The sequence below is a fragment of the Lipotes vexillifer genome, unplaced genomic scaffold, assembly GCF_000442215.2.
Source record: "Lipotes vexillifer unplaced genomic scaffold, Lipotes_vexillifer_v1.1 scaffold560, whole genome shotgun sequence".
In the NCBI taxonomy this organism is placed as follows: domain Eukaryota; kingdom Metazoa; phylum Chordata; class Mammalia; order Artiodactyla; family Lipotidae; genus Lipotes; species Lipotes vexillifer.
The window spans coordinates 894486-913494 of NW_006792210.1; the positions used below are offsets into that span (position 1 = coordinate 894486).

The 19009-nt window shown below is 40.7% G+C and overlaps 1 protein-coding gene across 1 annotated transcript in view; it reads right to left on the reverse strand.

The window, feature by feature from the left end:
• Positions 1 to 1893: 1893 nt before the first annotated feature.
• Positions 1894 to 19009, reverse strand: part of DOCK11 (dedicator of cytokinesis 11) — a 199299-nt gene continuing 182183 nt past the window's right edge. The window contains exons 49-53 of the mRNA XM_007465458.1: positions 16640 to 16850; positions 16077 to 16267; positions 15528 to 15628; positions 14126 to 14264; positions 1894 to 2365 (exon numbers count right to left, since the gene is read on the reverse strand). Coding sequence (XP_007465520.1) covers positions 2243 to 2365; positions 14126 to 14264; positions 15528 to 15628; positions 16077 to 16267; positions 16640 to 16850 — 765 coding nt within the window. The 3' untranslated portion in view covers positions 1894 to 2242. The remainder of the gene's footprint in view (positions 2366 to 14125; positions 14265 to 15527; positions 15629 to 16076; positions 16268 to 16639; positions 16851 to 19009) is intronic.

Below are 19009 nucleotides of genomic sequence, written 5' to 3' on the forward strand. Positions count from 1 at the left end.
CTGACCTCAGTCTGAAAGTTGGTTAAAAAAAATCTAGTGAAATTGTGCTATGACCCGGAGAACTCACTGGCCACAGGACACAAAATCCTCTTTAACTTTTCCTCTTTTCTCCGTAGCCATCGATAAGTCATGTCCAGTCTTTCCACAGAGTATCTCTCGTACTTGTCCCTTCTTCTCCATTCTTGTTCACATCTCTGGGTTTATGGACTCATGACTAAAAATAACATTTAATCAAGTAGTCTCTCTGTTCAAAAACCTGGACTGGCTCTCCCATATTTACTGACTAAAGTCCAAATACTATTAGCCTGGTATTCAAGGCCTTCCAAAATCTAGGTCTGAACTTTCTTTCCACTACTCCCTTGAACAAAACTGGTCTCACCATCCCCTGAACTTCTGCAAATTCTTTTTGCGCCTTTGCTTATGATGTTCCTCCTGCCTAGAATACCCTCTCACCTTTGAAAGCCTGTTCAAGGCTTACTTTTGCCCATGAAACCATCCCTGAACATTACAACTCACAGCGGCCTCTCATTCCTTGAATGTGATATGAGCTATGGGCAATGTCCTTCACTTGTCAATGTTCATATACAACTTTTCTTGTCTTATATTGTTAATTCTTGTTTTATTTAATTTTGTGTCTATCTTGCCTCCTCAACTAGATTGCAAGTTCCTTGAGGGCAGGGGTCATTTGTTATACTTTAAAAAATTATCCACAGGGCACAATACTTTGCTGGGGGACAAGACAGGGACTAGTTATTGACAAAAGAGCACTGAAGTTTCCCCAAGATGCCTCATTCTCAGAAGGCAGCACTCTCTCTAGGTGACGGTTCTTTACATATACATGCCAAATATAATCACTTTAAAGGTGAAACTAACTCTCCAGTTACCCCAAGATATTAAGGAATTACAAACTGCCTCTGAAATTTCTGAATCCCCTATTAAATGCAAAATTAACATTTCATAAATAATTTCATGCTCCCCTGAAAGCTTAAAAATGACATGTAAAGAAAAATGGCCAAGCCAGGTGCATAATCTCTAAGATTTACTGGATCACAAAGTATTTAAAAAGCCAAGGCTCCATGCGATCCATTTATATTTCAGTGTCTGTTTTCCCTTTTTTTTTAAATTTTTTGTCTGTAAAATAAGCTAAACTACATAAGAAAAATAAGTCTAGGACTTAAAGTTTACATGAAAGGCAGCCAAAATTATATGGATAATTCAAGCTAAAAAAGTTCTTCGCATCTTGGTTTCTCCTGAATTATTTAGGTAGTCTGAGGCTTCTTCATAGTTAGAGATGTAATCCTTAGCTAGCAGTTGCTAAATCTGTGGTGCTTATGTATACACACCCAAGAAACGCTGCAACCATCAAGTTCTACCAAAATGCTTGTTAAACTTGTAAACTGAAGAAAATAATCATTACACAATCCCTACCCTCAGAATCTGCTGCTAAAGCTTTGAAGTTGCATAGTATGTACTGACTGCAAATCTCAGAGGTGTTTTGTTTAGCTTTATAGATAGCCTCAGCTGATGAAGCTCTGGCAACGAACGTTGCTTGCTAGGCAAACCTATGCCACAAAGGAATCCCTTGTCTTGTATGTCAGAGAGACCAACTGGAGTACCTAGCATCACTGGATCGAAACCTGAAGGATCGCTAACACTGGTATTTCTATATATATCCTTTCTTTGTGAAATTTTCCTTTTTAAATAATGCTTTTGTTCCCCTTAGCCCAGTCTTGACCACTGGCAGGCAAGATTTCAAATCATCTCCCCAATTGGAAGTATCCATGTTTTATGGAAATTTTATCAATTTTTTTCTTCAAGGATTAGCATGATAATAAATTTAGCTTCCTGTCAAGAAAAATGCTAAGTTCAAAGTATTATTTCCTTCACTTCTAATTACAAATAAGTTTTACCTTTTATTGTGTTCCATTATACAATTTTACACAGTACCACTATTATTTTAAGCAACAGTTGAGCAAATCGAATTAACGTTTTTGAACTCTACTTCTCAGCATATAGATTTACCTAAAAAAGTACAAACCAAGCACAGTGGTGCAATTTTCCAGGCACTTTCAAGTTGCTTAAATATTTACAAATATGTAAGCACCCTGTTTGAAAGCATGAAAATTTTGGTGTCAGGAAGAAAACACTCCGCGTATACCAAATCTTTAAATTTTAACATTTGCACAGCTCAAAATATTCCTGAGAAGGTTCATTCTTGTTATCACTTTACATCTGCATGTCCTCATATCTCAGCAGCGTATCTTGGGGAACCATAACCTCTGTCACTCGACGTGCCACTAATTGCACAAAATACATGTAATGTGTTGCTCATCCAGGGAGAATGCATTGTGTCTTCTTGTAATATCTAAAACGAAAGAAATCTGCATGTTTATCATGAAGTAAAATAGCCGCTGCCAAAACAGTATGTGTATATGAAATTGCAGGCATATTTCAATTTATCACTGACACTTAGCTATTTAAAATGACATAAAGCAGAAGGAGCAAAGAAAAACATTACCGACTCAAGTCTTCAAAGCTGTATTACAAACGCAGCATATCAAAAAAGCAGAAAAGATCTGGTTACTCATTAAGAAAAACAGAAGGCTGTAAAATGCAAAATTCAACAGAAAGCGAGAGGTAATACAATCTTTAAAACAATTTTTTTAACCGATGGTCATAACAAGAGCCCTAAACAGTGGACTCTTTGACACAAGTTTATAGATCATCTTCTAAGAGTGGTTCTCAGGATCACTGTGGGACTTTTCAAACATGCAGATACCCATGCTCCTTCCCTGGAGACTTGGGAAATAATATTAAGTGAAGAGAAAATAAGTGAACATTTCTAAATACATACTATAATTATATAAGCTAATTAATACAGAAGACTTTTCTTGGAAATAAACTTCATAAGTATAAATTTTATATCCCATAAACATACAAACATACATATTCATATTAGTATAGATGTTTTAAAAATTACCACTTTTTTTAAAGATTTTTTTTTTTGGTATGGACCATTTTTAAAGTCTTCATTGAGTTTGTTACAGCGTTGCTTCTGTTTTATGTTTTGTTTTTTTGGCCGCGAGGCATGTGGGATCTTAGCTCCCCGACCAGGGATCAAACCCGCACCCCCTGCGTTGGAAGGTGAAGTCTTAACCCCTGGACCGCCAGGGAAGTCCCCCAAATTAACTATTTTGTGTGCTCAAAAGCAACAGAGATCTCATGCGTGGATTAGGTAGAAGAAAAGAATAGCGTACACATCACATCCAACCTCTTTACTATACTGTCCCAATTTAGGTCTCAGGCTTTCAATACTGGGTTCTCAAGTTAGCTCTGAAACTTCAGTATTAAGCCTGCAAATTAGTTTACGGTGGCAGTAATGCGTCATATCGTTTGTGTTCTACAAATCATGTCTTATATAAAGTCCCTAATAGAGAAATTTCCTCTTATAAAAATCGTAATGCATGACACTAATCTGAAAGCACAGGAGAGGTTTAAGAGATGACTGATTATCCACAACTGTCAGATGTGACGAGAAAATAGAGCATTCATCATGAACAAAACAGACCAAACAGACACTACAATGGCCACCACCAGCTCTATCTAATTAAGACCTGCAATTAATAGTTTTAAGGTGATATACATCCCTTTTAAAAAGTCAAAAGCTTGGGGTATCTTGGGGGCGGTGGAAAGATGGCGGAGAAGTAAGACGCGGAGATCACCTTCCTCCCCACAAATACACCAGAAATACATCTACATGTGGAACAACTCCTACAGAACACCTACTGAACGCTGGCAGAAGACCTCAGACCTCCCAAAAGGCAAGAAACTCCCCACGTATCTGGGTAGGGCAAAAGAAAAAATTAACTAAAATCAGAGACAATAGAATAGGGACGGCACCTGCACCAGTGGGAGGGAGCTGTGAAGGAGGAAAGGTCTCCACACACTAGGAAGGAACTGTGTTGGGGGAAAGCCCATTGTCAGTGGTGGAAATCCCAGGATGGCCAGCTTCCTCCACGTGGGGAGATCTAGCCAAGTTTGGAATGCTTCAGGCAGGCATGTGAGTTTGGGGACACCCCAAAAACACCAAAAGTGTTGCTGGACATTCTAACTGAAACAATCGGAAAAAGAAACTAAGGTGGGAAAATAGGTATGCTATGGCCTCTGCATTGGGCCCTGAGACTGACACAGAAAACAAGCTCCAACTCAGGTAGGAACTAGAAAAATCTAAAGAGGCCCTGGCATTAGAATAAGATCTACAAGTGGCTTGTTCCTCTAGTTAGGATCTACTAGCCAAAAAGTTACAACAACAAGAACACCTGGAGGTCAAGCTAAAATGACTAAAGTGGCTAAAATGCAAAGGCGGCACCTGTATTCACGAACAAAGTGAATACCATCATCTCACGGGAAGACTGGAATCCCAAATGGTAGGAACCAAGGTGTAATGATTCCTCTGAGTAGGAAGATATAATTGTTGAAGAGAAAGATGACCCAAGGACTCATCCACTCATTCAAACAAAGACTCAGGCAACCCATGAAGAAATATTTACTGCAGGTATGAAGGATTGCTTCTTACAGACTTGCTCCTGGAGCTTGGTATGGCACCTTAATATCAGTTCTGGCACCTATGGTCAGTAAAGCACTAGCTCTGGTAGTTGCGATTATAGCAGATCTCAGTGAAAGAGAAAGAGTTCACCATGAAGGAAACAGAAAGGCAAACAAAAATAAAGAAATAAAGGTGAAACAAAGAAAGGATGGAGAAAACACAGAAAGGACCAACCCAGTTGACATGCAAACAGCTTTGGCAGGATATAGGAGTAGCAAGGACTCCAAAGGAAGACATTGATAAGCAACCTAATCAAGTCCTGTTATCTTTTGGGAAAGTCCTAACAAGACAGCTCACTCCTCTGCCTACTGACCATAAACATGTGGCAATGGGTCCCAGTGTCCCATCTCTAGAAGTAGAACACCAGGATGGATCCCCTACACGCAGAGAACTAGGGGTTGGGACAATGTTGCCCTCTACTTTGTGTTGTAGGAGGTGACTGGAAGCCCCAGGTGGAACTGCTGATTTATTGGACCTGCACGAACAGTCTTAGCACTGGTAGATACCACAGCTAAGTATACCTTACTGCATGACAACCCTTTTAAATTTGGGGGAGAATACGGGCTATAGACAGATAAGGGGGCCAAACTATTCGAGTAAGACAAACCAGCTTATATTTCCAAATGGGCTGTTTGTCCCCTGCTTGTCCCTCATATACATTGACCACATACCAGAATATATACTAGGTGTTGATGTTTCACAAGACCTAGATTTGACCACCACTACTGGAGAGTCCTGCCTTCGCATCAGAGTGGTGAAACCCATGTTGGTGGGCCATGTAAGGTGAACTCTTGTCCATTTACCCTGCCAGATTGTTAATGTCAAAGAGTGTAGGCTGCCTGGGGGCTATGAAGAAATTACTACTACACTTAAAGAACTAGAAAATGTGGGAGTCATTAGATCCATGCATAGCCCCTAAAATAGCCCATTGCAGCCAGTAAAATGGCCTAAAGGGACTGTTGACTAAAGAGAATTGTATAAGGTGGTTCCTCCCATCCCTGTGGAGGTCTCCAATATTGCTACTATTTTAGAGCATCGTTCCTCTGCACTGAAAACTTTCTATTGTGTGCCTGACTTCTGTATCCCCTTTTACAACATTCTTTTGTGTGCTAGCTCTCAAGATCAATTTGCCTTCAACTGGGATAGGAGGCAATGGACCTTTCAGGTCTTGCCTCAAGGTTATTTACAGTCCTGCCATTTGTCATAGTTTGGTCGCCCAGGACCTAGAAATCTGGTGAAAGCCCCACCCTGAGCTGGAATTATTTCATTAGATTGATGACATTATGTTGACCTCTGATGCCTTGTCACTCCTGCCCTGAACTGCTGCCTCTTTACAGACATTTACAGAACTGAGGATAGGAAGTAATAAACACTGACAAGATCCAGGGACCTGGGCAGTCAGTAAAGTTTTGGGGAGTTATCTGGTCAGGTAAGACAAAAGTTACCCCAGCCTCGGTTATCGATAAAATCCAAGCCTTGGCCATACCAGTCAGTCAAGGAATTACAATCCTTTCTGGAGTCACTAGATTATTGTCATCCTTTCATACCACATTCGGCACAAATAATATGGCCCCTATAGTACTCTCTGGTTAGAAAGGGACAAAAATGGGACTAGGACATCCACCTTCAGGAAGCTTTTGAAAAGGCTGAAATTGTAGTAAAACAGGTTCAGGCTCTGGGAGTACTTATGCGGGACGCTGCCTGTGAATTAGATGTTGACTCACACCTGAAAGGTTCTGGCTAGGGCCTGTGGCAAAGGCAGGAAAGGAATTGCATCCCACTAGGATTTTATTCTCAGTTGTAGAAGGGACGGCAAGTGAGGTACAGCCCTACTGAAAAACAGCTCCTTGTAGTCTACCTGGCCCTGCAGCAAAAACAGAAGGCCTCACCATGGACTTACCAGTGTCTGTTCATGGGTTAAGAACATGCTCCTTAAACCAAAAAGTGCCTGTGCCCAAGTAAGCAAACGGCAAAAGTGGCACCCATACCTTCAACAAGGTAATGTGTACAATTCAAGCCTGCTCTCTGAGAAATTACATGCTCCCCTTGGGCCAGGGTCTTATGTGAATCTAGACATGGCCCCTCAGATACCACCCATCGCTCCCCTCTCAGCCAAGTCAAAGAGGGAATCGGGACCATTCCTCCTGAGACATGGTTCACCAATGGCAGCAGTCAAGGCAATACCCCCACCTGGCCCACTTCAGCAGTTCGCCTGGATTTCAATGTCATTTGGTTTGAAGAAGGCACTAAGCACAGCAGTCAGCGGGCTGAACTGGGGGCAGTATAGCTTGAGATCACTCATCAATCTACGCCCCTCTATACAGCCACAGACAAGTGGGCTGTGTGAAAAGGACTGACCATGTGGATGCCACAATGTCATCAGGAAAGCTGGACTATCTTGGGACGGCACCTGTGGGGAGCTGGCCTACAGAGGGACATCTGGGATGTGTGCACACAACCCAGTACTGCCATCAAGGTAAGGCATGTCTCTGCACATTCTCCAACTACACTGCCTGGGAATCACAAAGCAGACACCCTAGCCAAGGAGGAAGCTGTCCTCCTGGAAGAGTTACAGACTCCCTCGGACGTGGCAAAGTGGCTTCACTGAAAACCAGGACAGACACTGAGGCCCCAACCACCTGGGAGATAGCCAAGAGGTTACACCTCTCCATCAAATACACTGACTGGTAGGCAGTTGATAGGGACTGCCCCCACTGTAGCCTGTGGTGACGACCCCTGAGACATACTCCTGGTCACATTGGACGAGCACTAGCCCAGTGACCAGGTGGTAAGTGGACTATATCAGCCCCCTGCCCTTATCAGAAGGACACAAGTACACATTGACCTGTGTGGACACAGGTACCTGGCTGATACAAGCCTTTCCCAGTAAGAGAGCAAATCAGACAGCCACTATTAGGGGCTTGACCAAGTTGGAAAGTATGTACTGGATCCCCATTCATACAGACAGCAACCAAGGGACCCATATCACTGGTCGTGATGTAAAAGAATGGGCTGAAGCCCAGGAGATTTTATGGACCTTCCATCTGCCATATAACCCAACAGCCACAGGGCTGGTAGAAAGAATGAACAGGTTACTGAGACATTGAAGAAGCTTTCTCCAGACAGGTCTTTAAGAGGATGTTCTCCACCACTACTAGAAGCCATCTGGCTGTTAAACACTGAACCCACAGCAGGCCACATGTCTGCTTATGAGAGACTGACTGTGCCTGCTCTGCCAACTAGGGCCTTAAAGGTACAAGTGTTAGAAGGAGCACTGAGACCCATCTGATGGGATGTGGGTCTTATCCTAAGAGTGCCACAGAACCTCCTACCTGGGGAGACTATCTTAGATTGGAGACAAATGGTATACCCCTCCCAGGTGGCTTGGCATCCATATACCTTGGGGGTAAGGGCCAGGCCCTGGCATAGTATTTCCTCAATCTTTCTAAGTGAAGGCCCAGCCATAACCAAGGTGACCACCCCCATAGAAATTAAATGGGGGACTGAAGTAGGGCTTCTTTTATGAGCCCCTACTGAAGCCCCCACATATAATATCTCCCTGCCCAGTTCCAATGTAAAGGCACAAAATGTCTGTTATTGTCCTATTGGAAAAGTGTCAAAGCCCAGGGTGATCCTGGCACATGGAAACCAAACTGCTACAGTGTTGTTTCTGAATGAAGATTTGTCTTTCTTGGTACCTTTAAAACACTTATCGTCCTTAGCCTTTTCCTTCTAAGATTAGTGCTACCTACCTTCACTAATGCATTCTTGTCCTGGGCTACCACCTATGTTGACATCCACAACCACTCTGACTTCTGGGTATGCAGATTGCTGCCAATGTCTAGCTCTGAAGTAATGCCAGGGGTATTCTGTCTTTCAACCTTACATCACGGGGACAATGGGTGGGGACAGCATGTAAACTCCTGATGTCTAGCTCTAGGGTATTCTCGGAAGAATGATGGATAAGATCATGCAGGCCTTATAGATGTCAGGGGTGGAGCGTGGAGCTGAACCATACTGGCTTCATCTTGTCAGCTCTATCTTAGGCCTGCAGTCCTTTCCAGGTGACTGAGCTTTAGCCTAGCTCACAAAGGAATGCGCCCAAGCCAGATGAGTTCCCTATCAACTTTTACCCTTGCCTTCATCTAAAATGAAAGCTGGAAGAGGGCCTTTTGCTGAGGTAGATGGTTAATGGTCATGAGACCCAGAAGTGGGGTGGGTGCCCCTGGTTCCAGTCTGTGTGGATGTGCTTCTCACTTGGTAGTCAGATTCCGTTTTTAACTTTGGTACCTTTAAGTCCCCCATACCCCTTTTGGCAGTACAAAGCACAGCTGTGAATGCCTCTGGATCTTCTGTTTGCCTGATCTTTCCTACCTGTATGTAAGTTACCCACAGTAAACTTTATAATTGCACTTTATGGAGTTGTCCGCTTCATTTTTCAGTCTCAAAGTTCTTTCTCCGTTCGCAGGATATTATTCAATATCTCTGCCTCCCAAGAGAAAGAAATGAACTGAATGCATATAGTTTGATGAAATAGTGGGTGATTTTTATTTTGTGCTTATATCTATTTGTAATTACTGATTGCTTAATTAATGTGACAAGCAGTGTTTTAACTCATGTAAATGTATTAGCTTATGTAACCCTCAAAACAAAATAAGAGGTAGGGGCTACTGTTATACCCACTCTACAAATGAAGAAATTGAGGAACAGAGAGATTAAGTAACTTTCCAAGTTTTCATAGCTAGCAAGTGTTAGAACTGGTCTACTTCCACACCCATGCTCCTCAAGGCTAAGCAAACTGGCTCAAATAAGCAAGCTAACAGGCTAACAAACGAATAAAACCCCTTTGAGATGGATTGTTTTTCTTCTCTGCCTTGAGTAAAATCAAATAGGGAATTCAGGCTTCTGACTATTATGCCACAAACAGCATACCTAAAAGAGCACAGCTTTAGCATCCTCTCCTATGGGGCCCTGCTTTGTGAATTGCTTCTAGACTCACATTCTCCACATTACAAGGCTGTTTTAAACACCCCAAATGCTAAAAAAAAAAATGCAGGGCATACCAAACTATTGATAGAACAACAACATGAGTAAAGCTTTTCTCTGCTAAGACATACCTGGGCAACTCCGCCATTGAGACTTCAAAAGCACTGTCCAAACATGCCCCTAGGACAAATTTCTCTGAAACTCTGGGGTTAAGACAAACCCAGAAAGCACTATTGGGTGAATACAATTCTGAACCACAGGACCTCAGGAACTGCAGAGCCAGAGAATAGGCTGTTATGTCCATGCCTGTCACATGCCTCATTAACAGGATAACAGGTATTCTAATTTCCCTAGCTTATAGTAACTTTATAATTCATCAGTATCACTTGAAAACCTATTTACAGGCTAATGTCAAACATTTTGTCTGACAAAAGAAGGGTAAAGTGTGTCTAAGAGATAAACCAATGTGGACTGGAGTGGAGCCACCAATCGCGTTTGAACACTTTGATTCTCTTTCACCATAGATATTCGGAACAGCATCAGTATCTGTTTCAAACTGGATCACTTCCCACTGGACCAATCAGATTCTGTCTCTTGGAACTGAATTTGCTTTCCCCAGTGCTCAATTAATCACTAAATGAGTTGGAACTGTAACACATAAATTTGCAAAGTACATCCCACTAGTGGATAGAAAAATGAAAAAAATCTTCAAAGTAAAAGAAGAATAAAGATGTGGAAAGGACTACATGAAAAGAAGAGAAGAAAAAGTGTTTTGCAGGCTGCCAAAACCTTTCCTGGATTATAAAAAATCACACAACCCCACTTATGATAGTAAAAAAGTAAAACCAGAGACCGAGCCGAACTTGACACTACCATTTCTAATAGTGACAACCTGACAGCAGCAGTAATTTTCCTTTGTACATGCTTTATCTTTTACAACAGGCCTATAAACAGTGATGTGCAAGTATGTTTAAGAACAGATTTCCCAAAACAACTGAATGTATGTGTGTGTTGTATGTACATAATTTATTATAAATTTTACTGATATAAAGTATGTGTAGCTGAGCAATTTACAAACAAAAAAATATACACAAATAATACTTTTATTGTAAATTCTATAGAGCCAATTGATTCCCACAGAATGTCTTAAGCATACTAGAGGGGTGGGATAGGGAGGGTGGGAGGGAGGGAGACAAAGAGGGAAGAGATATGGGAACATATATATATGTATAAGTGACTCACTCTGTTATAAAGCAGAAACTAACACACCATTGTAAAGCAATTATACCCCAATAAAGATGTTAAAAAAAAAAAAAAAGTCAAAAGCTTGAAGGAGTCTTTAAAAGGACTTTATATTTTAGTATAGTGTAACAGATTACATTGAAAAGGGCCAAGGATATCCAGGCCGTATCTTTGTGTCAAGTAATCATTTATGGAGCTCACAGATAATTCACATTGCAATGCACAGCTATATTTTATCTTATTTTGTATTATTATGTTTTCCTTTGGGAAATAATATGTCTCAAAGTGTATGACTAAAAAGGGGCTCTCTTTTATATGAGAATCTAATAGGAAATATTGACTTACAAAAATTCACTATAAAGTCAACATTTGCCCAAAGTAAGGCACACCTGAATATGAGGCATTATGACAGTACAGCGTGCGAAAATATAAACCAATAGAAACTAAGATTTTTCTTGGTTAGCTATCAATATATAATATCAAAGGTCTAAAATATCGGTCCCTAGAACTAAACAAAATAGCCACGGTTCATGGAAATTAAGTGAGAGAGACAGGTGGGAAGTAAGACAGCAGATTTGTAAAACCCATACTTGAGGGTGTTAAAAAAGAGATAAGAGGCCCAAAATGGAGTCACTTGCGCTAAGCCCACGTCACCTGAGACTTAATACCTAACGTAATTGCAGTTTCAGCCTTTTCTAGGCAGGTAATCTTAAAGCAGTCAAAAAAGGATGTGTATTACTTTCAGTCTGGAATTACCTGGTCGGCACTAGTGAGGTACTCCACCTGACAGACCCTTGCTGTGCCCCGTAGGAAGGTGACCTTGCCCGAAAGAATCAGCTCTTTTCTAGCGTAACTTCCTTGTCCTGCCTCGTTCTACCTGTAAAAGTCTTCCATTTTGTAAAACTCTTCGGAGCTCCTTTCTGTCTGCTAGATGGGATGCTGCCCGACTCATGAATCACCGAATAAAGCCAAGATCTTTAAAATTTACTCAGTTGAACTTTGTTTTTTTAAACACGGGAAAAACAGAACTTTATAAAACTACTACTCTAAATATCTTGATCACAGTCATGGCAGTAAATTGAATGACTTGCTTTCAATTTGAATAAATTAGAGCTCAATGCTAGGTCATACGGTTGCATGCAAATTATATAACTGTAATATAATACACATTGACTTAAAATGGTGTAATTGTTTTGTGTCTTTTGTGAAGGAGGAGTTTTTGCTGTTTTTTCTCCTATGGACTATGGAGAACAAAACCCCATAAACTGGACAGATTCTAGGAATAAATTATGTGGTCTTATTTGATTCAAGTACACCCCAGAACAGTGATGGTGAAGTACCCACTGTATTCAGGGGCTGAGCTTGAGATACAGACAATAAAGGAACTGGAATGATTCCCTATCTTCCTAGCCCTGATCACCTGGCTGCTTTGGGAAGGAGGCCAAAATGGGCCTCTGAAAACTGAGCAGCAAAGGTATGCCTTGGAACAGTTTGCACTCACTCCTAAGTGGGCTAACAGAAGTAAAGATGGCAAAAAGAAGAAACAGATCACTGATTCCAGACTCCTCAGGCCAACAAAATTCCCAGCCATGAGAACGGGAGAGTAGGAGACTGGGGTGACTCGTCTCATTGCACAGATGGGACGAGGAACGACTGGCTGACTGGCTTCTCCATACTGAGAAGATGACCATGGTTAGAAAATTAGACTCCTGGTCACTCAGTGCAACCTTGGGCTAATGGTAACTAAATTTCCCACAGTCCTTTCTAAGAGAAAGCATACATGCTAAATTCAGAGAGGCAGAGCCTGGAGCCAACTAGCTTTTGTTTTCCTCGAAACATCTCTTCTTTCACCCATCATTACACTGCAGTTCTTTGGGAACTAACCACTATTTGTAAGTCTATTTGTAAGTACAGCCTTTGAGTGATGGTCTCACACATGCGGAGTGCCAAGCAATCAATGAAATGCAGATACCAGGACAGATGAGGTTCTCCTTTCTGGGACCCGTGTTAAGAACGGGTTCTCTAAAGGGTTGTAGTTATCCTTGTTTCTTTTAAGGAGCCTTAATTTCTTAAAAAAAATTGAGAGCTTGAAGCGTTTCTGAAGCAAATATTTATCTTATTGGCTGTTTTCCTTAGTAAGGAAATTAAGGAGACTTTATGATAAGCTTAATAGGCTCACGCACTGAGGGACCAGACCATCATGCTGTGACTTTTACAACTGTGCTGAAGATATTAAAATACTTGAGTGACAATCCATGTCTAGAGTGGTTGTAAACACAGATTTCAGGACCCCAATACAGGAATGACATTTACCAGGACAATTCAGGAGTACTCTGGTTTTAGGTAAGCAGGGATATGGAAGTCATAACTACTTAATCATGACATAATTTGGCTGTAAGTGGTGAGCAGATCTTTGCCTCTGTATTTTTCAGATTGTGTTCTACTAAGTTAGCTGTAATTGTCATTAACACTCAGTCATAAATTAAAATGCTAGGTTTTATGAAAATAGAACTGGCTGTATGGGTATTAAGACGATTCCCGAATTTTGGAACTCACTCAGGATCTCACCTAAATGATGGTATAGTTGTCCCTTGGTATCCTTGGAGGATTAGTGCCAGGACCACTGCCCCCCCCGCACCCCCCCCCCACAGATATTAAAACCTGAGGATGCTCAAGTCCCTTACATAAAACGGCATAGTATTTGCATATAACCTGTGCACACCCTCCCCGATACCTTAAATCATCTTTAGATTGTTTATAATACCTAATACAATGTAAATGCTATGTAAATAGTTGCCTATGTGCAGCAAATTCAAGTTCTGCTTTTTGGAACTTTCTGGAATTTTTTTTCAAATATTTCCGATCTGCAGTTGGTTGAATCCGTGAATGTGTAACCTGCAGCCAGGGAGGGCCACCTGTATCTAGTTTCTTACAGCTAAGACAGGAGTATTCATTTCGGGATCTGGCTACTGAGCCAATCATTTCACTTCTCTAGGACCCTTCTTGAGAGATTCTTATCCACGTTCATAGTAGATCAACTCAGATTTGCTCAGCTACTCGCTTCTAATGGCTCTGTGGCACAAAGAACCCAATGATTTATTATCTGAAGCAATTGCTAAGGCAACTGTCAGTAATTGCTTCACATTTCATTTGCATTACACCATTTAAATGATTAAAGAAAATATGAGCAAATTTTAAAATAACACACTAATTTCAAGGTAACACATTTCAAACTAATAGATTTGTTAAGTAACTCTTTACGGACCCCGGATCAACCACCCTAATACTTGCCTGCTCGTGAATAATGTCAGACAATTCTTTTACCATGTCTCTGAAATTTGACTTTAGCCCTTCATGGTACTCAATCTGGTCCTCTTTAATTAGCCGCTCGTTTAGTTCCAGTGCAATGCTGCACGCTTGGATGAACTTCCTGTGGATGAAGATCGAAGATAAAGTTTCTGTTGTTTATTCCTCGAAAGTCTCACCGACAATTTAATATTTACTTTAACCATGGCTTGCCTACAAGGAAGATTAGAATCCTATATTTTCACTGTGCTTTTTGCTAATGCCACCTCCTAAGTCTGAAATATCTTTTTCTTTCTTTTCCATCTTTCTCTTCTGGTTTCTTACCTCCTTCAAAATCCAGCTCAAAACATATACCCTCTAGGAAGCCTACTTGCTCAGTCATTTACTTGATGTGATATCAGCTAAAGTTGTGCTAACATTAGTTTACATCTGTAGATAATGTCATTCATTCAAAAATTTTTTTTTGGGTACTAACTATGCACCCAGTACAGTGCTGGGTGCCATAGGCATGAAGTATCTGCCCTGGGCTGGTAAGAGTTGGGACAGAGAGTTGATGAGTTATCATAAAAGCATTTTTCCATCATTTCATGTGTTTATGTTTAATGTCCATAATTAGACTGTAGGTCTCAGGGGACAAAGTACCTCACTGCCCACTTGTTCTGTATCCCTGTCATAGCAACTAGTAGAATCTTTTTATACATGCCAGGCATTAATAATTATTGAATGAATGACTACTGGTTACTCTGTAACCTGAAACAGCTGATAACACAGAGACAGGAAAAGTAAATGTAATAAGTCTGAAGCAAATGAGTGGATAAGCTATCAACTTTCTCCTTAGTCTATTTTACTCAGCTGTCTCTCTTATTCTGAATGTAAACTCTTTTTATATATGAAACAGATTTTCTTTCCAATGCAAGAGCATTCAGACATGCCCTAGCTTAGAGGGATGCTCAGTCCAGACAAGATATCATGTGCCCTAGACTGGAAGAATCCAAGTGGAACTAAGGACATGGATAGAAGCAAGCTTATCCAGCCCTTCCTACCCTAAATGGTCTGAAAAGCTGTAACCTAAGGTCCGTCGGGCAAAGGAGGACATCACATAATGAATGTAGGCTTGTGTTTGTGTCACAATATCCAAAGCAATACAGTAAGTTGTCATATTAAATGTCTTGGGTCACTAGGACATTGTTAAAGTTCTGCAGCAAGAAAGAAATCACACATTTCCTTACTACTTAAAGTACCATTAGAAGGTCACTTAAATGTTGTGAAAGAGAACAGAGAATGTCCTTTTTTGGAGGGACATTATTTGGTGAATATTTTGGTTTCTTTTAAGAAGAAAATGGAGTAAAAGAATAGAGGAATAATCTGAAAACTACAAAGCACTTACCTAAACATGTCTTTCAACTCATTTACTTTCTTAGGTGGATACTTGCTAGCTTGACTGTCATTTAAGAAAGCCCTTGCATATGCTAACGGACCTGCATTTACCTAAATTACAAAAGGAGGAAAATGAGAAGAGTTGTTAGAATACAACCAAAAAGTAATTTTTGCAATTCTCTTTTTAAAGAAAACCAGTATGTTAAAAATCCACATCTGAGAAACATATTTACTATTCTTACTATAAATTTATTTGAAAAAGATTAACTAAAGCAAATCATCTGCAAAGGTAATATTCTAATAAGTTAGTTAATGATTTCTGATATGTAAATATAGGGCTTGGCTATAGTCAGAGGGATTTATGTTAAAGTCCTCTGACATAACACAAGATTTATGGAAATTGAACATAATTTCTTTATTAACTTAATCAAAAATGTACAGGTGTTTTGCACTCAGTAGGAGTATTAACAGACAATTACAATTAATGCTTGCTCTGTGCCCTTATGAAAGCAGGAGGAACGTCAAGAAGCATTTAATACATGTTTAGCAACCAACATACCTGCACTGAAACACAGCCCTGCAATTTAAGTTGGAGCTGAATCATGTCCACGTCAGCAGAAGAGCAAAGCTTCTGCAGCTCTGCAGTTTTATCTTTTATTTCATCAGTAGCAACATCAATTGGCTTTAAATTAATCTGCTGTTCATAGTTTATAGGGATCCTCTTCTTCACATACGGAAACGAGTTTGAAGCTATTAAATGTTAAGGTTGAACAAAGGAGTTTTTAGGATAGTAAATCAAACAGGCAAATTAAAGAAAAAAAAATCTGTTGTGCTTAATTCTCCCCATGCTTTGTCTGGAAAATACCTTAGGGACCAGATAGGCGCCTTATTACTTCAGGATTGAGGCAGAAATTCTCTTTATGAGACAACTCAGAGCAATCATGAATTACATACGGGAAACCAATGGTTTATAACGTAGCCATGTTTGTGCAAGCTAGTGACTGAACAGCAGAACAATGAATGATTAAAATTTCAGTTACATTTTCCTGCTGGCCAGCTGCTGCTTGTGTGCATCAAAAAATGACCATGTCAAACAAAGAAGTTATGCCAAGTCCCACTTACTAGTCAAGATCGTACGGCGTTTGCACTGTTCTTCTATACAGCCTTGCTTTTTGCCTGATAATGTATAAGGAGCCTCAAAAACAAATCTGTTGATATTATGGTTTCTTTCAAACTCAGTTTTTCTTTCTGTGAGCTCTTTGTCATCAAAGTAGGGCTTCACATAAGTGACTTGGATGTGAGCATATTTGGGATCAAGCTCTTTGACATTTACCTGTAAGGTAAGAAAGTTTTGTTTTTTATTCACTATATAGGAAAAGGGGGTACAGGTAAGCTACTAACTCCTCTGAAATCAACTGAGGACCACTGTCGCCGAATACACTGTGAGTTGAATACACACCTGGAAGAGGTCTTCGCTTTTTTCTCAAGGATCGTTTCCTTCTGATTATTAAGAAGTTACAGAAACCCATTTGGAGATTACAGAAACGTAGGCAGAAAATAGAAACTGTAATGCTACCACTCAGCAATGACCATTATTCACATTTTCATATATTTCCTTCCAATCTCTTTTCTATGCACATGTATTTACAAACCTGAGATCATGCTGAACATTGTTTTATAATCTCATTTCCTAAAAATATATTAAAGTGGCTTAACTGCACATCTGAATTCCACCTCAATAAAATATATATTATAGAGAGGATTCGGAGAAGACGGCAGAGCACCAGAAATCTATCTTCCTACAGGGACAACAGTTACACTGGCAGAATCTGCCAGTGGAACTCTGGAGTCTATTGAAGACTTGCAACTTCCAGGGGAGGACCTGGACAGGAAATTACCTTAATTTTGATTTTGGTCTATTTTAGCTCTTGGCACAATGGCCGCTATCTGTACCTCACCCCTCAAGTACCATGGCAGGCAGCGGTGCACATGTTCTTGGAACAGCTTGCGGGAGTCAGGATGAACAAGAAGGACCCTGTCTTCCAAATATTGGGGATCTGTGCTACGACTGCTGATTGCTGCTTCTGATCCCAGGGCGGGGCAGTCAACGAGGCCGCGGCCATTACTGTAGCACCTCTTCCCATTGTTGCAAGGCCCTCCCCCTCTGGCTGAAGTGACTTCCAGGGTATTTCAAGGACCGGTACCTTTTCTCCCCCTCCTCCCTTCAGTTTCCTCTCTTTCCCCTCTTGGGAGCCAGACGCTGGAGACTCGGGCGTTCAAAAGCAACTGCATATATGAAGGAAACTAGAAAGTCACTGCACATGCTCAGGGGAAGGCACAGGCTAAGGAAAGACCTGATAAGTCCCCAGGTTTACACCTCAGGCTTATCCCTGGCACAGAGACAGCTTACAACAATTAAAAACAAAACCAAAACCCAGCAAACTCTGGGACAGAGAGAGAATCTGATTTCCAGAGTGATCATGTTATTAAATTCAAATGTCCAGTTTTCAACAAAAAAAGAATCACAAGGCATACAAAGAAACAGGAAAGTATGGCCCATTCAAACGAGAAAAATAAACCAATAGAAACTGTCCCTGAAAAAGACCTGGCAGCAGATCTCCTAGAAAAAGACTTTAAAACAACAGTCTTGATGCTAAAAGAACTAAAGGAAGTTATGGAAAAAGTCAAGAAAATGATGTATGAACAAAATGTCAATATCAATAAAGAGGTAGAAAATCTAAAAAGAAACCAAAACATTTTTTTCAGAGCTGAAAGACATAATAACTGAAATGAAAATTCACCAGAGGGATTCAAAGGCAAACTTCAGCAGGCAGAAGTAATAGTCAGTAAACTTGAAGATAGGACAATGGAAATTATCACTCAGAGTAACACAAAGGAAAAAAGACTGAAGAAGAGCGACAGAGCCTTAAGGAACCTGTGGAACATCATCCAGCAGACGAACATACCCACTGTGGGAGTCCTTGAAGGAGAAAAGAGAGAGAAAAGGACAGAGAGAATATCTGAAGAAATAATGGGTGAAAACTTCCCAAATCTGATGAAAGAAAGGAAGCTCAACAAACGCCAAGCAGGGTAACTCAGAGAGACCCACACTGAGACATATTAAAATCAGAATGTCAAAAGCCAAAGACAAAGAGAATTCTGAAAGAGGCAAGAGATAAACGACTTGTCACACACAAGGGATCCTCAATAAGATTATCAGATTTCTCATCAGAAACTCTGGAGGCCAGAAGGCAGTGGACTCATATATTCAAAGTGCTAAAGAAAAAAAAAAAAAATCTCTCAACCAAGAATCCTATATCTGGCAAAACTGTCCTTAAAAGTGAGGGAGAGGGACGACTTCCCTGGTGGCGCAGTGGTTAAGAATCCACCTGCCAATGCAGGGGACACGGGTCCGAGCCCTGGTCCCGGAAGATCCCACATGCTGTGGAGCAACTAAGCCTGTGCACCACAACTACTGAGCCTGCGCTCTAC